General features: G+C 66.9%; 1 protein-coding gene across 3 annotated transcripts in view; it reads left to right on the plus strand.

The window, feature by feature from the left end:
* The window catches only part of SLC12A7 (solute carrier family 12 member 7), a 55,779-nt gene that overhangs the window by 5,325 nt on the left and 31,585 nt on the right, over positions 1-18,869 (plus strand). Inside the window, exon 1 of one of the 3 annotated variants that reach the window (XM_070056262.1) lies at positions 14,809-15,232. The exons of the other annotated variants lie outside the window; for them this stretch is intronic. Within the exon in view, the coding sequence (XP_069912363.1) occupies positions 14,824-15,232 (409 nt within the window). The 5' untranslated portion in view covers positions 14,809-14,823. Of the gene's footprint in view, positions 1-14,808; positions 15,233-18,869 lie in introns of those variants that run through there. 3 annotated transcript variants of the gene reach the window in all.

Consider the following 18,869-nt stretch of genomic DNA (forward strand, 5'->3'; position numbering starts at 1 on the left):
CACGTGTGACACCATTCACATGCGTGACACCTCAAGCCCGTGGCACATTCGCACTCACCTGAAAGTGGCTGTTCTCAGAATCCTGGGGCAGGACCAGGAAGCTGGAGCCTCGCCGTTGCCGATGGGGGTGCCCCGGTGAGATGTGCGGCCAGGGCGCCCTGCGTGCCCCGGCGAGGTGTGCGGCCAGGGCGCCCCGCGTGCCTCGGCGAGGTGAGGTGTGCGGCCAGGGCGCCCCGCGTGCCCCGGCGAGGCGAGGTGTGTGGCCAGGGTGCCCCACGTGCCCCAGCGAGGCGAGGTGTGCGGCCAGGGCGCCCCGCGTGCCCCGGCAAGGTGAGGTGTGCGGCCAGGGCGCCCCGCGTGCCCTGGTGAGGCGTGTGGCCAGGGCGCCCCGCGTGCCCCGGCGAGGCGTGTGGCCAGGGCGCCCCGCGTGCCCCGGCGAGGCGAGGTGTGAGGCCAGGGCGCCCCGCGTGCCCCGGCGAGGTGAGGTGTGCGGCCAGGGCGCCCCGCGTGCCCTGGTGAGGCGTGTGGCCAGGGCGCCCCGCGTGCCCCGGCGAGGCGTGTGGCCAGGGCGCCCCGCGTGCCCCGGCGAGGCGAGGTGTGCGGCCAGGGCGCCCCGCGTGCCCCGGCGAGGCGAGGTGTGTGTCCAGGGCGCCCCGCGTGCCCCGGCGAGGCGAGGTGTGTGTCCAGGGCGCCCCGTGTGCCCCGGCGAGGAGAGGTGTGTGTCCAGAGCGCCCCGCGTGCCCCGGCGAGGTGTGTGTCCAGGGCGCCCCGCGTGCCCTGGTGAGGTGTGTGTCCAGGGCGCCCCGCGTGCCCTGGTGAGGTGTGCGGCCAGGGCGCCCCACGTGCCCCGGCGAGGTGAGGTGTGTGTCCAGGGCGCGCCGCGTGCCCCGGCGAGGTGAGGTGTGTGTCCAGGGCGCCCGCGTGCCCCTCAGCGGCACGTGCTGAGGGCGCCTCTGGGAGACCCAGCTGTGGCCTGAGCTCTATGCAGACCGAGCCAAAGTGGAGGTGCTGGCGCTGAGTGCTCCACATGCTGGGTCTTGAGGTGCTGGTGCTGAGTGCTCCACACACTGGGCCCTGAGGTGCTGGTGCTTAGTGCTCCACATGCTGGGTCCTGAGGTGCTGGTGCTGAGTGCTGCACACACTGGGCACTGAGGTGCTGGCGCTGAGTGCTCCACACACTGGGCACTGAGGTGCTGGCGCTGAGTGCTCCACATGCTGGGCACTGAGGTGCTGGTGCTGAGTGCTCCACACACTGGGCCCTGAGGTGCTGGTGCTGAGTGCTGCACAGGCTGAGCCCTGAGGTGCTGGCACTGAGTGCTCCACATGCTGGGTCCTGAGGTGCTGGTGCTGAGTGCTCCACACACTGGGCACTGAGGTGCTGGCGCTGAGTGCTCCACACACTGGGCACTGAGGTGCTGGCGCTGAGTGCTCCACATGCTGGGCACTGAGGTGCTGGTGCTGAGTGCTCCACACACTGGGCACTGAGGTGCTGGTGCTGAGTGCTCCACACGCTGGGTCCTGTGGTGCTGGCACTGAGTGCTCCACACGCTGGGCACTGAGGTGCTGGTGCTGGGTGCTGCACACACTGGGCACTGAGGTGCTGGCGCTGAGTGCTCCACATGCTGAGCCCTGAGGTACTGGTGCTGAGTGCTGCACACACTGGGCACTGAGGTGCTGGCGCTGAGTGCTCCACATGCTGGGTCCTGAGGTGCTGGCGCTGAGTGCTGCACACACTGGGTCCTGAGGTGCTGGCGCTGAGTGCTGCACACACTGGGTCCTGAGGTGCTGGTGCTGAGTGCTCCACATGCTGGGTCCTGAGGTGCTGGTGCTGAGTGCTCCACATGCTGGGTCCTGAGGTGCTGGTGCTGAGTGCTGCACACACTGGGCCCTGAGGTGCTGGTGCTGAGAACTGCACAGGCTGAGCCCTGAGGTGCTGGCGCTGGGTGCTGCACACACTGGGCACTGAGGTGCTGGTGCTGAGTGCTGCACACACTGGGCACTGAGGTGCTGGTGCTGAGTGCTCCACATGCTGGGTCCTGAGGTGCTGGCGCTGAGTGCTGCAGAGGCTGGGCCCTGAGGAAGCGGTGGGTCCCCGTATCTCGCCACGTGGGGGTCTCGCTCTGTGCACGAGGACGTCTGAGGCGGGGTGCACAGCGAGGACGTCACTCAGCCTGGGACGGCGGAGGTGGGGACAGACTTGCTTAGGCGGAGGGCGCGGGACGGGCTGCGCACCACCGGCACAAGCGCAGCGCCACGGGCCCACACGCCTGACGCGGTTAACGTGGCAGAGTCCACGCGTGTGTTCCACCGGCACCCGCAGCACCCGCAGGAAAGCACGGGCAGGAAGGAGGCCCGGCCTGGCCTGTGTCTGGGCAGATTTGATTAAATCAATTTGCGCCGCCGCCTCTCCCGGGAGGGGGCCCGTCGCTCTCGGTCGCTCTCCGGCCTCTGGGAAGGGTTTTGTCCGGGAGCCTTCCTGTGCGGCCAGATCACCGCGACCAGGAGGAAGGGGCAGAGCCCAGGCAGGGGCAGGGCTGCCGCTCCTCCCGACAGTGCCCCCCTGGCCCCAGGCCCCTGGAGCCGCACGGACGGCGCTGGGCGGGGCCCCTTGGCTGCTCGCCCTGGTGGTTGGAACCGGGGGCCTCGGCGATGGGTTTGCGCTGCTCTGTGACCCTGCGCTCCCTGCCGTGTGCAGGGTCGGGGCGGCACCAGGCCGAGCGGGACACGTGGCCGTGGTGTGGTGGGCGCCGGCTGGTGCAGGACTCCTGCCTGCTGGCGGGGCGGCCTCTGCCCTGCCCGGGCCCCTCTGGCCGAGGTCACTGCTTTCCTCAAAGCCGCCTCCAGAACCAGAGCCTCGCACAGCCCCGGTGCCGGCCGCGCTGGCGGGAAGTGAGGAGGGCTCGTACTGCTGCGTGGAGACCATTCCCAGAGGTGCACACGAGCCTGAGTGTGCACACGTGTGTCTGTGCACACTGGTGCACATGAGTGTGTCTTCACATACATGTGTGTGCTTGTGCATGTGTGTGTCGCAAGTGCATGCATGTGTGTGCATATTGATGTCTGAGTGTATCTGCATGTAACAGGTATCTATGTCCTCGTGTGTGTGTTTATCTGCATGTGCTCATGTGTGCACACGGGTATGTGCACAAATATCCCTGTGTGTACATGTGTGTGCACAAATACCTGTGTGTACACACGTGTGCATGCACATGGGGGTGTGCACTAATATCCCTGTGTGTACATGTGTGTGCACATGTGGCTGTGTACAAACATCTCTGTGTGCATCTATGCAACATGGGTGTGTGCACAAATACCTGTGTGCACACACGTGTGCATGCACTAATATCTGCGTGTGCAGCATGTGTGCATTCGTGTGCACACATGGGTGTGTACAGTGCCTCTGTGTGCATGAGTGTGCACGCATGGGTGTGTACAGTGCCTCTGTGTGCATGTGTGTGCACGCATGGGTGTGTACAGTGCCTCTGTGTGCATGCGTGTGCACGCATGGGTGTGTACAGTGCCTCTGTGTGCATGCGTGTGCACGCATGGGTGTGTACAGTGCCTCTGTGTGCATGCGTGTGCACAGGTCAGTGCACACTTGCGTCGCGGTGTCAGCGGTGCTGCCTTAACCCTGTCCCATGAGCACTGCGGACATCTCACACCTGGAAATCCCTCTGTTCTTAGTCCTTGTTCTGAGGTCACGCAGGGCCTTAGGAAAACCAACACACACGCGTGTGAGGAAGCAAGGCACCCGGTGGTGGCGCGTCCTGGCCGTGCTTCCTGGAGGCCCCGTGTGGCTTCGCCCGTTCACTTCCTGCCCCCTTGTGCTGGGCTCTGCAGGGGAACTGCTGGGGTCTCCCCCATGTCAGCTTGGGAGGGACCCGCCTTCCAGCCCACAAGCCCCACGAGGCTGCTGGCTGCTGTCCGTGGCCCCGCGGCCCCTGTGGTCAGTGTGGCTGGATGGGGAGCGAGCTCCTGGGCGCGCGGCCCCTGGGCGGCCAGCTGGGGGGTGGAGCAGTTCCTGCTTCCAGGGTCGCCGGCCGCCATCCCGGCACCTGGGTGGCCTCCCCGGGCTGCGGCCCGGGACCAGCAGCCCCGCCAGGCTGGGGAGGGGGCACGTGAGCCCTGTCCTTCTCCGCCCTGAGCTCTGCGCACTGGACCATTCCTGGACAGGGGGCTCAGCAAGGTGGGGACAGAGGGACGAGGCGGGGCGGAAGGGGACCCCGCTCTCCCCGTGCCCTCGCCGAGGCCTCCAGCGTCTCCGGGTCGGCTGCCCCGCCGTGGAGCAGGTAGCGGCCGGCCAGTCCTGGCCTGTGGGCTGGCGCCACGTGGCAGGGGAGGCACGGTGGCCTGTGGCTCTGGCAGTGGGACGGGACGGGTGACCTGGGCACTGGGACCACACGTGGGGAGGCCCAGGCAGTGGCCGTCGTGACTGGAGCCTCGCGGCGGCTCCCGCTGCTCGGCACACCGGGGGACCCCGCCGAGTGGCTGGGGAGCAGCAGCCGAGGGGACCCTGAGACCGCGACCCCGATGACCGTGGCAATGGTGATGACCGTGACGAGTGTGGCAGCTACGGCATGTGCCGACTGTGACGCCGCGACCCAGGGGTGGTTGAGCTGCGTCGGAGTCCCTGCCCCCCGGGTACCTCAGAATGGGGCCTCGGTAGGGGCCGTCGAGTTGGGGTGAGGCCGGCCGGGTGGCCCTGGCCAGTGTGTCTGGTGTCCTTACAAAGGGATGTGTGGACACAGGGAGCGGCTGGGGCAGCCCCGCCCACACCTGCTCTCAGCGCTCAGCCTCGCAGGCGCCCAGCCGCTGAGCAGCGCTGGCCATGGCGCCGACGGAGCAGGTGCAGCTTCCCTTAGCCTCCGCCTCGGCCCCTGTGCCCAGCCCCAGGCGGTGCCTCCACTGTCTCCCCGCCGTGCCCCTGTGAGGCCGCCCTGAGCCGCCAGGGCGTCCCCTGCTCTGTCTGCCTCCGTCAAGCGCGGCTGCCCTCCCCCACCGGCCACCTGAGCCCTCCCCAGGGCCCTGGGTTCCTCATGGCCTCTTCTCTTGTTGCCTGGCGACTGGTACCTTCACGTCCCCCTGGACAGGACAGCCCGCGGCAGGGGCAGAGCTGTGGTCCTGGTGGAGGCGAGACAGTCACCACCCTGCCGCCGACACACTGACGGCACCGCCCCCTCCCTGTTGTGTTATTTTTTATTTATTATTTTTTTATTTGACAGGTAGAGTTACAGACAATGAGAGGGAGAGACAGAAAGGTGTTCCTTCTGCTGGTTCACCCCCAAATGGCCGCTACGGCCAGCGCTGCGCCGATCCAAAGCCAGGAGCCAGGTGCTTCCTCCCGGTCTCCCACCAGGTACAGGCACCCAAGCACTTGGGCCATCCTCCACTGCCTCCCTGGGCCACAGCAGAGAGCTGGACTGGAAGAGGAGCAACTGGGACTAGAACCCGGCGCCCATATGGGATGCCAGCGCTGCAGGACGGTGCTGGCCACTGTTGTGTTCCTTTTTAAAATGAATTTATGTGTTTGAAAGGCAGAGTTAGAGGGAGGACAGGGTCTTCCATCCACCAATTCACTCCCCACTTGGGCCGTCTTCCACTGCTTTCCCAGGCACGTTAGCACGGAGCTGCATTGGAAGTGGAGCAGCCAGGACTCGAACTGGAGACCACATGGGATGCTGGCTTCACAGCTGGCGGCTCTACCTGCTATGCCACAACTCCGGCCCCCGTCCCTGTCAAGGTGACCGGTGGGTTGAGTCCTCCTGTGTGAGGCCACCCCTGGGGCATGGACTTCGACCCCGCAGAAGAACCCAAGTGCTGATGAGGTGGGGGGGCGTCCACCACTCCACGGGTGAGCCCCTCGCGTGGACATCACGGACCCCCTTCCACTCTCCGGGACCCCCGTGTGCCCCTTAGTGCCAAGTCTGGTCTGGATCCTGCTTAGTTCCGAGGTTGTTATGGACCGAACAGAGCCCCAAAGACTGCCCACCTCTGGGCTCGGGGGCCAGGGTCATGGCCTGGAAAGGGGTCCCCGGGGGTCTCCAGCTGAGGTTGTCCTGGGTGAGGACAGGATCTGAGTCCTGTAGCAGGCGTCCCTGGACAGGGCGCTCAGGAGGGGCACCTGGGGCCTGGGGGAGGGGCCGGCGGGCCCTCCCTGGAGCTCATGGACAGTGGCACGTGCGGCTCTGCGCTGGGGAGCACAGGGCCCTGCCGACTCAGTTGTCACCCGGCCAGCTTCTGGCCAGGGGATGGCGGGTGCCTGAGAGAGGTTTTGGGGGCGCTGCCTGGCCCCTCCGCTACCCTCCCAAACACCCCTCAGAGCCCCGCCTGGGTGGTCCCTGGGCGAGGAGGCCCCTGCCCCTGGCCCCCTGCGGGAGTACAAGCGCTGTGTCCTGGGACGAGTGGACAGCGAGTGAGAGCGAGTGAGAGGTGATGGGAGGAGGCCCGGGCTGGGCCGGCGGCTGGACACTGAGCAGACCCCGTGCAGGCTCCGTGGGCAGTCACCGGGCAGGGCGATGCCCACTGCGGGCAGTCCAGGGTCACTCTGGGGAGCCCACGGCCTGGCCCTGTCACTGGTCCCACAGGGAAGACCCCCCATCCTCTGCTGCGTCCCCACAGACCCTGTGGGACCCCCTCGCTGTGTCACTGCGGGCCTGAGGGCCGCCGGAGGCTCCCGCGCCAACTCTGTGCTGGGGGCGGGGTCTGCAGACGCCGCTGCATCCCTGTGACTCCGTGGGGGAGGCGCCCTTGCGCGGCCCCCGCTGCCCCGCCTGGTTTTATAACCGCGTTGTCTTGAACTTTGCTCGTGCCCGGTCACGAGCCTGGTGCAGTCGGTGACCGCGTGGTGCTGGTGGGCCCCCGCCCTGGGAGTGTGGGGGGGCGGCGAGGGAGCCGGGCTGTGTGGGGCTCTCCAGCCTCCCGGGCACCGTGGACACGCGTGGGAGAGGGCTGCGGTCTCCTGCTGGTGTCTCCCAGGCCCCCGTCAGCCTCGCTGGGAGGGGGAGAGGCCGGACTGGCGCCGTCGTGAGGGAAGCAGCGGCAGCCTGAGGGCGGAGCGAGGCCCCGGGGAGCTCTGGCCGCCACGGCCGTGCTGGCCGTAGGCCCTGGGCCCTCCACGCCGGGCCGGCCTCAGCTCTCGCCCGTGGTCCTGGCCTCGCTCAGACTCCTTCCCGGCAGGTGCGCTGGGGGCTGGGGGCTTTCCCTCCTTTCTGGCCAGGGTTGGGGGTGGCCGTGGAAGAGCCTCTGGGGCTGGGAAGCCCCCACCCCAGGACACCCCAGCAGGAGGGTGGAGCTCCTCTGGGCCTGGGGTTCCCCCCACCCTGCTCCCATGGCCGCTTCTTGGGGCTTCGGGTCGGAGGAGGGAGGTGGAGCCGCTTTCCAGGTAGAGTCTGGGGGGGACTCGCACCCGGCCAGCGGGAGGGGTCACGCCGTGGGGCAGCCGGGTGGTCTGGGGCCGCAAGGCGGTGGCAGAAGGGCATCAAAGGCCAGGGCGGGACACAGGAGTCCAGGTGTGGACCGGAGGCACCTGCGTGCACTGGCTGAACCGTCCGCTGCCCCAGGCCCCAGCCAGGCCTGGCCACGGCACCCCCGTACCAGGAGGCGCAGTTCTGGGGCAGCCTCCCTATCCTGTCCTCCAGACGTGGGGCGGAGCACGAGGCTGCAGGAAGGACAGAGCCGTGTACTGACCCCACGCTGGACACTCCCTCCTTTCTCTTCTGGCCCGGGCTCACCTCCCCGTGGGTGGTGCAGGTGCAGCCTCCAGGATCAGCACCCGGCCCTTAAGGGGGAGGCTGCGCGGCTCTGCTCCCCTGGGGCGGGCTGGGGGCCGGGCTGCACCCTGGCTGTGGTAGGGGGCTCCACCCAGGCCCCTCAGAGAGCTAACTGCAGTGTGACCCTGGCACGGCCTGCGGCCCCCATGGGAGCATCCCGAGCTTGCCCCGTTCTGCGGTTCCACCCAAGCCCACGCCTTGAAACCCACGCCGGGCGCCCGCTCCAGGCACGGCCAGGGTGCCCCGAGGCCCCGCTGCTCCTGACCCAGAAGGCACTGCCCGGGCCGTCCTGGAAAGCCAGGAAACGTGAGCCAGCTTGTGCCGCGCCTCCCGGGACCTGCGGGCGGAGTCCCCAGGGGTCCCCGTGCATCTGAAAATCTTCCACTGCCTGTGTAGTAAGCCCGCAGGGACCCACACCCCGGAGGTCTCAGGGCTGCACCCTGGGGGCAGCGGGAGCTTCTCACCACCTGCACCCCTGCCACCTGCTACCTGCCGTGGGCAGCCGGAGCTGGCAAACCACGCCACAGGCACCGGGAGTCCTGGGAGTCAGAGAAGCAGGCGGCCGTGTGGGCGTCCGAGCCACTCCCAAGTAAATGTGTGGTTTTTTCAGGACTCGCTCCTTCCAGGGCATCTCCGGGCTGTCCGTGCTGTGGAGCCGTTGGTAGGACGTGGGGATGACCCCAGGCCCTGCCCCCCCCCCCCAATCCGGCTCATACCTGTGGGCAGGACCAGGTTGGAAAGCCCCGGGAGATGAGCCGGGCCGGGGGCGGGGGCCAGGGGCGGAGCAGAGGCAGCCTGGCTGGGTGGACCTGGGAGTGCCTGGGCAGCACCGTCCTCTACAAGGGCCTCACTGCCCTTCCTGGGCAGGGGCACAGCACTGTGTACCCCACGGCAGCTGGTGACATCTGTGTGCTTCCAGAGCCTTCCAGCGTGGCTCCTCCCAGCCCTCCCTGTTCCCCCGTCCACCTCGCAGCCCGCAGAGCCAGGGCAACCAACGGCCAGCAGGGGGCGGGAGGATGGGGCTGAGCTGGCTGTGTCCTGCTGGGAGCGCCTCCTTGGCCCCGCCCTGCTCCTGTCCTGTGCAGCCCTCCTGGGGATCTCCCTCCCAAGCACCCTGGGCGCCCAGCATCCCTCAGACCATGCTCTGGGTCAGACTCCTGCAGGGCCCCCAGGACCCGTCGGCCCGATCTCAGCCCCGAGGCTGCCGCCACCCTCAGGCTGGCCGGGTCACTCCCAGAGCCTTAGTGAGAGGCTGGGCCTGCAGTGCAGATCCCCCCCCCCAGACACCTGCTCCCTCTTGCTGCGTCCTGGAAGCCCTGGTGGGGACCCCTCACGCCTGCCCAGCTGCATCCAAAGGACCGCGTTCCCCCACCCACCAGCTCTGACCAAGGGGACGAGGAGGCCCCCTGTCCCTGGCCGCCAGCCCCTAAGCTGGCCCTGTGTTGCTGTCCATCCTGGGTGGTGGGACAACACGTCCTCGACCAGCCCTGCCCGCGGGGTCCTGCGGGGCGTGGCTGAAACCAGTGCCGGGGCTTCTGGAATGTTCTGGGAGGTTGTGGGCGAAGGCCAGCTTGTGGGAGGAGGCAGCAGGTGGATGTTAGGTGATTTCCAGTGTACTCCAAGCCACATCCAGAACAAAACCGTGGGTAACAGCAAAGGCTCTTGGTTTCTAGCTCTTTCTTGGATTCCTTCCAAAGTGGGCCTGGCTGCCCTTGGCTCTGTCCCTCGGCTCGGTCCCCACCGCCACAGTGCTCGGTAGGGGCGGGCACCACTGCCAGGGCGCCAGCAGCTGGGAGCTTCCCCCTGCGGACCCCGCGCGGGCCCTGTCTCTTCCTGTTTAATCGTGCCCAGGAGTTCCGTCTTGCCTTGTGGGGGCTGGGCTTTCTCCCTGAAACAATGCGAGGCCCTGGGTGTGCCCTGTGCCATGTGACGCTGCGGACGGACGCCCTGGCCGGGAGCTGGCTGCTGCCCCTCCCCACCCTGGGGAGGCTGGGGGGCGGGGAGCCAGCTCCGCTCCTCGTGCCTGGGGAAGTGTCTGGGTTCCTCCTCGTCTCGTCCTTGGTGGCCGCCTCTGTGCCTTGAGTGGGTGCCTCGATGTCGGGGTCACCAGTGGTCGAGAGGCGGCCCTGCTTGCCATCTTGAGGGGCTCCTGACAGGCCAAGAGGCAAAGGCAGGGGACCAGGAAGAGCTTGAGTTAGGGCCCAGCTGGGTGGCCCCGGGGAGGGACGAGTGGTGGGGCGGTGACAGCATTCGGCATCAACAGGTGCCTGGTAGGAGCCAGTCCGGGGTGTGTGTGTGTGTGTGTGTGTGTGTGTGTGCACGCTGGACATGTGTGTGGTCTCGTGTGTTTCTTGGGCCATGTGCAAACGTGTGTGGTCAGGTGTCTGTGCTGGGTGCACATGTATGTGGTCTGCTGTGTGCTGGGCGTGCGTGACATGTGTGGAGCTGGCGGCAGCACCCTGTCCCACCCCGTGGCTCTCAGCTCAGTCACAGGAAGCGCCCAGGAGCCCCGACACTCTTGTCCAGGGTGGCCAGGCCCCTCCCTGGCTGTCGCTCCCCAGTCCCAGGGTCAGGCTTGCGGGAGCCGGTCCAGCTGCGTGGGGCCCAGTGCACAGGAGCAGACGTGCCAGGAACAGTGCACACACGCACACTGAGACCAGGTGCCGGGCCCTCCCTGGTATTTCTGCTTGTTCTAGTCTGAGGCACAGCCAGACAGAGCGAGCTCCTGTTCGAGGGTTCGCTCCCCAGATGCCTGCGACAGCCAGAGCCGGGCGAGCCGGGCGAGCCGGGCACGCGTGCAGGTGTCCCCGGGGCGGAGCTGCGTGTTGAGCCTGGCCCGAGCATCCTGCCTGCTGTGCCGGACGCCGGCCCTGCCGCTCTTCATCACTTGTGCACGGAGCACCAGCGGTCTCCACGGTGGGGGCCGGGCTAACCCTGGGAAGAAGGGGGAGGCATGGCACTTCCTGCCTCTGGGAATGTGAGTTCTAGAAACTTCTAGCAACAGAGGAGGAAGAAAGAAAGCCCTGTGGGGCATCTGCCCATGCCCTGGACAGGGCAAGATGGGGCGGAGGCATCCCCTGCCCCCGCAGACTTGGTGTTTGGATTCAGCTTCGTTTCTTGGACAGCACTGACACGAGGGTCCCTGGGCAGCTTCCTCCAGCCCTGGCCTGACCCTGACCCTGACCCTGCCCTGTCCTGACCCTGCTCCTTGACCTGCCCCTGCCCTGCTCCCTGACCCTGACCTGCCCCTGCCCTGCTCCCTGACCCTGACCCTGCCCTGCTCTCTGACCCTGACCCTGACCCTCACCCTCACCCTGCCCTGATCCTGTCCTGACCCTGCCCCTGCCCTGTCCTGACCCTGTCCTGCTCCCTGCCCCTGCCCTGCTCCATGACCCTGACCCTCACCCTGCCCTGATCCTGTCCTGACCCTGACCCTGCCCTTCTCCCTGACCCTGACCTGCCCCTGCCTTGCTCCCTGACCCTGACCCTCACCCTCACCCTGCCCTGACCCTGTCCTGACCCTGACCCTGCCACTGCCCCTTGCCCCTGCCCTGCTCCCTGACCCTGACCCTGACCTGCCCCTGCCCTGCTCCCTGACCCTGACCCTGTCCTGCCCCTGCCCTGCTCCCTGACCCTGTCCTGCCCCTGTCCTGCCCCTGCCCTGCTCCTGCTCCTGGTAGAACTGCACTTCCTGGGCTTCGGCTGCCCGGGTCCAGATTAAAGGCAGCGCAGGACAGCCCTGCAATAGCTCAGGTGTGGTGTTTGTGCGTGTAGCTCTCGGGCGTCTCCTCGTCCCTGGTGACAAGTGCTGGGCTGATGTGAGCTGGCTGGTGCTCCCCTCGGCAAAGTCTCTGAAGAGTTTGCCGTGATCGGTGTTTGTTCAGACGTGGCTGTGACTGCGCCGGGGCCGGAGGCACCGCTGTGTCTGGGGGTCCGGCCCGGAGGTGCTGCTGTGTCCGGGGGTCCGGGCCGGAGGCGCGGCTGTGCCCGGGGGTCCGGGCCGGAGGCGCGGCTGTGCCCGGGGGTCTGGGCCGGAGGCGCCGCTGTGCCCAGGGGTCCGGGCCGGAGGCGCGGCTGTGCCCGGGGGTCCGGGCCGGAGGCGCGGCTGTGCCCGGGGGTCCGGGACTTGAGCTCGTGAGCCAGGACTGCTCTTCAGAGCTCCTTCTACTGCAACTCTGCCACTGTGTTTTCCGAAGAATTGCTGCGTGCACTTTATAAAGATAAACATCCTTTAAGCCTGTTTTTTAAACATTCGTTTGTTTACTTGGAACGCAGAGGGACCCATGCACACACAGGGGAGAAAGAGCGATCCAGCCCTGGTTTACCCCCAACGGCCACAAGGCCAGGGCTGGGCCAGGGCAGAGCCGGGAGCCAGGAGCTCCATCCGTTCCAGGTGCGGGGGCCCAGGCAGCGTGACAGGGACTGGGTGGGAAGTGGCGCGGCCAGGACCGGAGCTGGCCCTCCGATGTGGGGGGCAGGCTCCCCAGGCAGCCAGCTTAACCGCGCCAGCCTCTGCTCTACTTACAAGTGAAACATGGCTTCCCCCGAGTGACTCACTGACTCTCGTGGTCTGCGTCCACCCCCAAGCTGGTGTAGCGAAGGACCACTGGGTGTGTGGCTGAGCCCTGGAGGTCCCTGGGGGCCCCTCCTGGGGGCTCCCGCGGCTCTGGGCTGCAGCCATGTGGCTCCCACGCTGGTTACACCCATGAGGTCATGCGCACAGCTACCTGGGGTGGGGGCAGTGACGCTGTCCCTCGCGTCACCTGTGGCCGCACCTCAGCTTCGCTGGGCGCCCTTCCATCCCGACCTGATGCACCGTCTCCCGGGAGGCGGCGGCAGCTTCCTGTCTGGGCTTGCGGGTCGCCTGTCTCCTCGCACGGGGCCCCGCCCACCTCTCTGGGCTGGCCTTCCCTCGTTCCGCCACCGCCGGGGTCGCCATCTCTGTGCTCCTCCGAGAACAGTGGGGGACTTCGTGCCCGGGACGTGTGCTGGCAGAGCCCGGCCGTCACGGAGCTCCGTGTGCTGGCCCTGGGCCATCTCGCTGTGTGCGGCTCTGGTCGGCCCTCTGCTTCTGCTCATTTCTGGTGGCGTGTTGCTGGGAAAGCTGTCTTGGAGCCTCCAGCATCCCCACGGGCTCATCTGTGTGCTCGTGGTCCCGTGGCCGTGGCTGTCTTGGGGGGGGTCCTTGGTGTGCTCATGGTCCCGTGGCTGTCATGGGGGGTCCTTGGTGTGCTTGTGGTCCCGTGGCCATGGCTGTTGTGGGGGGGGGGTCCTTGGTGTGCTCGTGGTCCCGTGGCTGTGGCTGTCATGGGGGGGTCCTTGGTGTGCTTGTGGTCCCGTGGCCGTGGCTGTCGTGGGGGGGTCCTTGGTGTGCTCGTGGTCCTGTGGCCGTGGCTGTCGTGGGGGGGTCCTTGGTGTGCTCATGGTCCCGTGGCCATGGCTGTTGTGGGGGGGTCCTTGGTGTGCTCGTGGTCCCATGGCCGTGGCTGTCGTGGGGGGGTCCTTGGTGTGCTCATGGTCCTGTGGCCGTGGCTGTCATGGGGGGGTCCTTGGTGTGCTTGTGGTTCCATGGCCGTGGCTGTCATGGGGGGTCCTTTGGTGCACATGTGGTTCCGTGGCTGTGGTTGTTGTGGGGGGTCCTTTGGTGCACATGCAGTTCTGTGGCCGTGGCTATTGTGGGGGTCCTTGGTGCATTTGTGGTGTGTGGCGATGGCTGTTGTGGGGTCCCTGGCTGTCCTGGGGGCCCTGGTGACTACAGAGTGACGGGTCCTGACCCAGCACCAGCGGCACAGAGCACCGCTCTCTGCCTTTCTCGGACGCGTGTGTTGCTGTCGTGTGCCTGTGCCCCTGTTGGCTTGCTCATCAGCCACCCTCCGACCCTCTGCGTGGGCCGTGAGCGGGCAGCCCTGGTCCTGGTCCCGGCTCTTGCCCCCAGCGCAGCTCCCGGCGTGTTCCGTGTTCCCTTGCCCGTCCACCGCCATCGTTCTGTGCGGGCCTGGAGCGTCCTGGGCCTGCTCACCCCAGGGTGCAGGTGGCCACCCGGACGTGCCGCCGCCGCCTGCAGGTTCTTCTGCCGGAGCTGAGTCCGGTTCTCTCGTGTGTGCTCTGGAACTCAGACAGGCAGCAGCCAGGCCGCATTACTTGGCCCTGCTTTTCCAAAAAAAGCTTTTTTCTCTTGCTGGAGGGTATTTTGGCGTCCAACATCCTCGCCCGTGAGGCCTGCCGCGGGGTGGGTGCTGAGTCCGGGCCTGCAGCAGCTGGGGAGGCTCCGCGGGGAGCAGTGACTGCGGTGTGGCACTGGGGGGCCTGGGGGAGTGCTCGGGTCCAGCTTGGCCAGGCATGGGCGGTGCGAGGTGGGCAGTGGCTACCAGCTCAGAGCCCGCCGGTCAAACGTGTCTCCCCTCCTGTCCGGAGCAGGGAGTTTCAGCTTGGAAGCTTACAACTCGAGAAAGCAGTGGGCGCTTTGTAAAGTGCTGGTCGTGTTGACTTGGAAGCCGCTAGCTCACGCACGTGACCCTGGGCACGCACACCGGCGGGAGCAGCCCGGCGCTTCCTGCGCACCGATGCCTTGCTGAGCCCCGCGTGGCTGCCGGGCCATGGGGGGACGAGGGGGGACGAGGGGGGACGAGGGGGGACGAGGGGGGACGAGGGTCCGGGACGGCGGCCTCTGCTCCTCCCGCGGGGGCTCCCCACGAGGCCCCCAGGACCTGCCTCCCCTGGGAGTCGGGAAGCCAGGCCCCCAGAGCCTGTGGAGTGGCCTTGGTGCGGGCCATGGGTCAGCTTATCTGAGCTGGGACAGTCACAGGACAGGAACGGTGCCGGGGGCACAGAGTGGCCTGTTTATCTCTGGGCGGCTGCAGCTGCTGAATGGAAATGATTGTGAGGTATTTCTGTCTGGAAATGTCCGCGTCCCCCCACCCCCACCGCTGGGCTGCGTGTGGCTGCCGAGCCGTGACACGCTTCAAGTACTCTCACCCCACCTGCGGAGCTACGTGCCAGGAGCCGTGCCGGGAGACGTCACCGTGTGCTGGGAGACGTCACCGTGTGCTGGGAGATGTCACCGTGTGCCGGGAGCTGCGCCGGGAGCCATTTAGGGAGACCAGTTATTCTCGACAGCCGGGAGGCGGAGGCTAGCCCAGTGCCCTTGGCCTTGTGGGCGTTCCCCTGGGGGCTGGCTCTGGCCTCGCACTGCCCGGAGGTAGGGGCTGGCTCTCAGAGGGTCAGAGACAGCGGGGGCTCAGTCATCTGGAGACACGGGGCAGGGGCACGAGCTGCCCCCTCAGCTGCAGGCCTGGATGAGCTGAGGCATGGAGAGGGGCCGGGGGCCGGTGCTCACCCTGCACTGAGCGCCCAGCCTGGGCTGAGCTGCCCCTCGCAGGAGCCGGCTCCCCACCCTCCACGGCTCCGGCTGGCCTTGGGCGACAGGACGAGTGCCCCTTCTGCAGACGTCCCGCGCGTGCAGGGTGGGTGAGGCCTGGACAGGTAGGGTCCATCCTAGCCCCTCCACACCCCCGGGCCCCCTGGAGGTGATATGCTTGTCTAGCCCCTCCCACCCCCTCCCCTGCATGTCTGACCTGGAAAAGTGGTTTTAGCCTGTGTGGCCCACAAAACAGTCTGTCATTGAGATCGTGGGCTGGGCGCTCCCCAAACGGCCCCCAACAGCAGGGGCTGGGCCCGGCCGGAGCCAGGAGCCAGGCGCTCCATGCTGGTCTCCCACGTGGGTGCAGGGACCAAGCACTTGGACCGTCTTCTGTGGCTTTCCCAGGCCGCAGCAGGGAGCTGGAGCAGCACCAGAGCAGCCGGGCTCTGACGGAGAATGCGGCTGGGCCCGCTGTGCTGGCCCTGTCGCTTTCTGTCCCAGGACTCGAGCTTACAGGGGGCTCTGACCCCGACAGCCAGTGGGTGCCAGGGTGACCGCCCCCTGGCCGGTGTTGGGGAGGACGTGTCTCAGCCCCTTTGACAGGCGTTTGCTGGCCTGCGCTCTCCTGTGGCCCCACAGCCAGGAACATGGGGGGCCTGGGGGCCCACAGGGGGCTCCGGGTCAGCTGTCCTTGCTTCCCCCGGATGAGGGCAGACCAGCCTCCCCGAGGCCACCAGGAGCCCAGCGTCCCAGGGTGGCGTCTGCGCCTGTCCAGGTGCATGGCCCTGTTCTCGTCCTGTGGGTCCCCACTTCCTGGAGACAGCGCTGCTGGCCACCTGTGTTGCAGAATCACTGAGACCCGAGTGTGCGTGGGCCAGCTGCTGGCTGGGCGGTGGGAGGTGGCGGGGCCTATCGCGAACACGGAGTGGGAGCCAGGCGGCGCCTTGTCCACTCCCAGGCTCCCCGAGGGGCTGGGCAAGACCCTCCCGGAGGAAGCTGAGCCGCGTGCTGGGGGCCGGCCCGTGGTCCGGGTGTTCTGGAGACGCAGAGTGGGCCGTCGTCCGTGGTGCTGGCGTCTTGCTCGGGGCTGGGCATTCTTGAGGGGAGGCCCCAGGTGGCCGTCCCCATTGCCGTGCAGCGGCGGCTGCGGCCGGAATCTGCAGGGACCAGGCCTGCTGTGACCACCTGTGCTCGCCCTCCGCGGGCGGGGGCGGCCACCGCGTGCAGTCAGCAGGTGGAGGCCCCTGCTGTGCGCGCTTTCTGCTGGGTGGAATTTCTGGGCCCCCACTGCTCAGCCTGCCCTGGCCCGCGGTGGGGCCACCTGCTCACCCTCTCCACGGAGCTGGGTCCCGCGGCCCCTTGCCGCCCTCGGGGCCTGGGTTCTCCGGCTCTGTGTGGCCTGGACGCAGGTCTGGCATGGCCATGTGGATGCCGGGTCGCTGGCTGCACATTCTCACTACTTAAGAGATGATTTATTTAGTTATTTGAGAGACAGGAGACACCTGCTGGTTCACTCTCCGAATGCCCGCCCACAGCCAGGGCTGCCCCAGGCCAAGGCCAGGAGTCCAGGAGCTCCAGCCAGCCCTGGTACCTGGACCGTCTTCCACTGCTTTCCCAGGCCATTAGATGGGCGCTGCGTTGGAAGTGGGGCAGCCAGGACTCGAACCCTTGCCCCAAAGGCAGGGCTTAACCTGCTGGGCCGCCATGCCCACCCCAACCCTGTCTTCCGTGTGCCTGTTCTGTCAGTCTCCCTCTGGGGGGGACCCTGCTCTGTTAGTCTTCCTCACCTCGGTTCGGGCGACCGCGGCACCCTAAGGGGTGTCTGGCAGCTGACCGGGGTTGGCACCAGGAACAGGACTGGACCGGTGGGACACCCCCAACGCCTTCCTGGTGATACTCTGAGTGCCCTCGGCCAACACAACTGGACTTGCAGGCTCCTGTCCCCTGCCCACCCCTTGCAGGACAGCACCGGCACCCACCCTGTCTTGCCTGTTTTCTAGAAAACTCCACAGGAAGCCCTGGAGAGCCGGGCTGTGCACCTGTCCTGCACTCTGACCCCAGACTCGGGGTGTCTGAGGTGGGGGCCTCCTGGAGGCACAGGGGTGAGGGGTGGGTGTGGGGAAGGGGAGGACCCAAGCGGTCCCATACCTCCCACTGTGCCATGCCTGCCCTGGCCACTGGTGACCAGAGCCGCCCAGAGAAGGTTCCAGCCTGCCGCGTCACCCGGCAGACACAGGGCTCCTGGGTTCTCCGTGCGGCTGGTGGTGTGGGGTGTCGCTGATGCTGGCCGCCCGATGGCGAGGACAGAAAGTCGCTCCCAGGTGTTTGCATTTCAGGTCCCCGTGGATGTGCCCGGCTCCTCGCGGCTGGTGCCCCTAGGAGAATACGTCCTGGGAATTCGTCTGTGGCTGCCTTGCACTGGGAAGGCGTTTTCTGTCAGCTTGAGAGCCCTGGCCCAGAGCCCTCCCTCTGGAAGCTCCGAAACCCCCTCCCCAGCCTGTGATTTTCCGAGGCCTGGTGGCCTGGGTCCCACCTGTCCCCTCTCCCATGGTGAGATTCCAGAGCCCCACCCAGTCCCCCTCCCACAAGCACAGGCCACTGGGGCGTGCCCTCGGGGTCTTCGGCTTTTTTTTTTTATTATTATTATTTCATCTGAAAGGCGGGGATCTTCCATCCCCAGGTCCTCCCCTGCCAGGCTGGAGCGGGCATCCGAGAACTCCGCCCAGGCCTCCTTAGCTGGGCGGCTGCACCGCTGCTGCCTCCTGGGGAGTGTGTGAGCAGGGAGCTGGAGTTGGGAGCAGGGCCAGCCTGCAGCCCAGGCACTCCGATACGGGACACGGCGGTGCCAAACGTCAGCCCTTGGCTGTTTGGCGTGGCCTGGGCTCCCCGGACCCCGCCCTTCCTGCCCCCCTCCGAAGTGTCCCCTGTCCCATGTGCCCCAACCAGGCCTCCTTGGCCGGCTGCCTTGGAGCAGCGGCTGGTGCGGCTGCCAACTCTGCAGGTGGGGTCTGGGGTCTCTGCCCTCTGTCCCAGGCAGAGACACCCCCACCTCCGGCCCTCCTGGCCTACCCGGCCTCTCCAGGGCAGGAGGGTCCTGCAAGGCCTGGGGCTGTGCTGGGTCCCAGGCGCCCCCGTTTCTCTTTCTGAGGTTCCAGCGTCTGCGGCCGCGTGGGAGGGGTTCCTGCTCCCCGTTGTGGAAGGGAGGGTGGTTGTCAGAGCGAGTCTCGTGGGTCCTTTTCCTCAGCTCAGTATAGAAATAAAAAGCCGGGAAACAATTTGCAAAGAAGCAGAAACCTTTATTTGATTGACAAGCGACAGAGAAAGTGTCCGGTCAGAGAGGAGGCCAGGCGGAGCGCCGGAGCGCTGGAGCCGGACTCTGGCTTTGAGGAAGTGCCTCGGATTGTTTGTTTGTTTAAAGATTTATTTATTTATTGGAAAGACAGTTACAGAGAGAGAGAGAGAATCTTCCATTCGCTGGTTCACTCCCTAGATGGCCCTAATTACAGCTTTCTCAGGCCATAGCAGAGAGCTGGATGGGAAGTGGAGCAGCCAGGACTCGAACCTGCACCCACACGGGATGCCGGCACTGCAGGCAGCGGCTTTACCCGCTACGCCACAGCGCCAGCGCCAGCCCCTGCCCCCGGTTTCTAAGCATTGCTGTCTGCTCATTGGGTCGTGCTATTGGGGTGCCCACTGAACAGGGGTTTCACATATGTGTGTTGATTGGCTTGGGGCTCATG

The sequence above is a fragment of the Oryctolagus cuniculus genome, chromosome 14 (assembly GCF_964237555.1).
Source record: "Oryctolagus cuniculus chromosome 14, mOryCun1.1, whole genome shotgun sequence".
Taxonomy (NCBI): Eukaryota; Metazoa; Chordata; class Mammalia; order Lagomorpha; family Leporidae; genus Oryctolagus; species Oryctolagus cuniculus.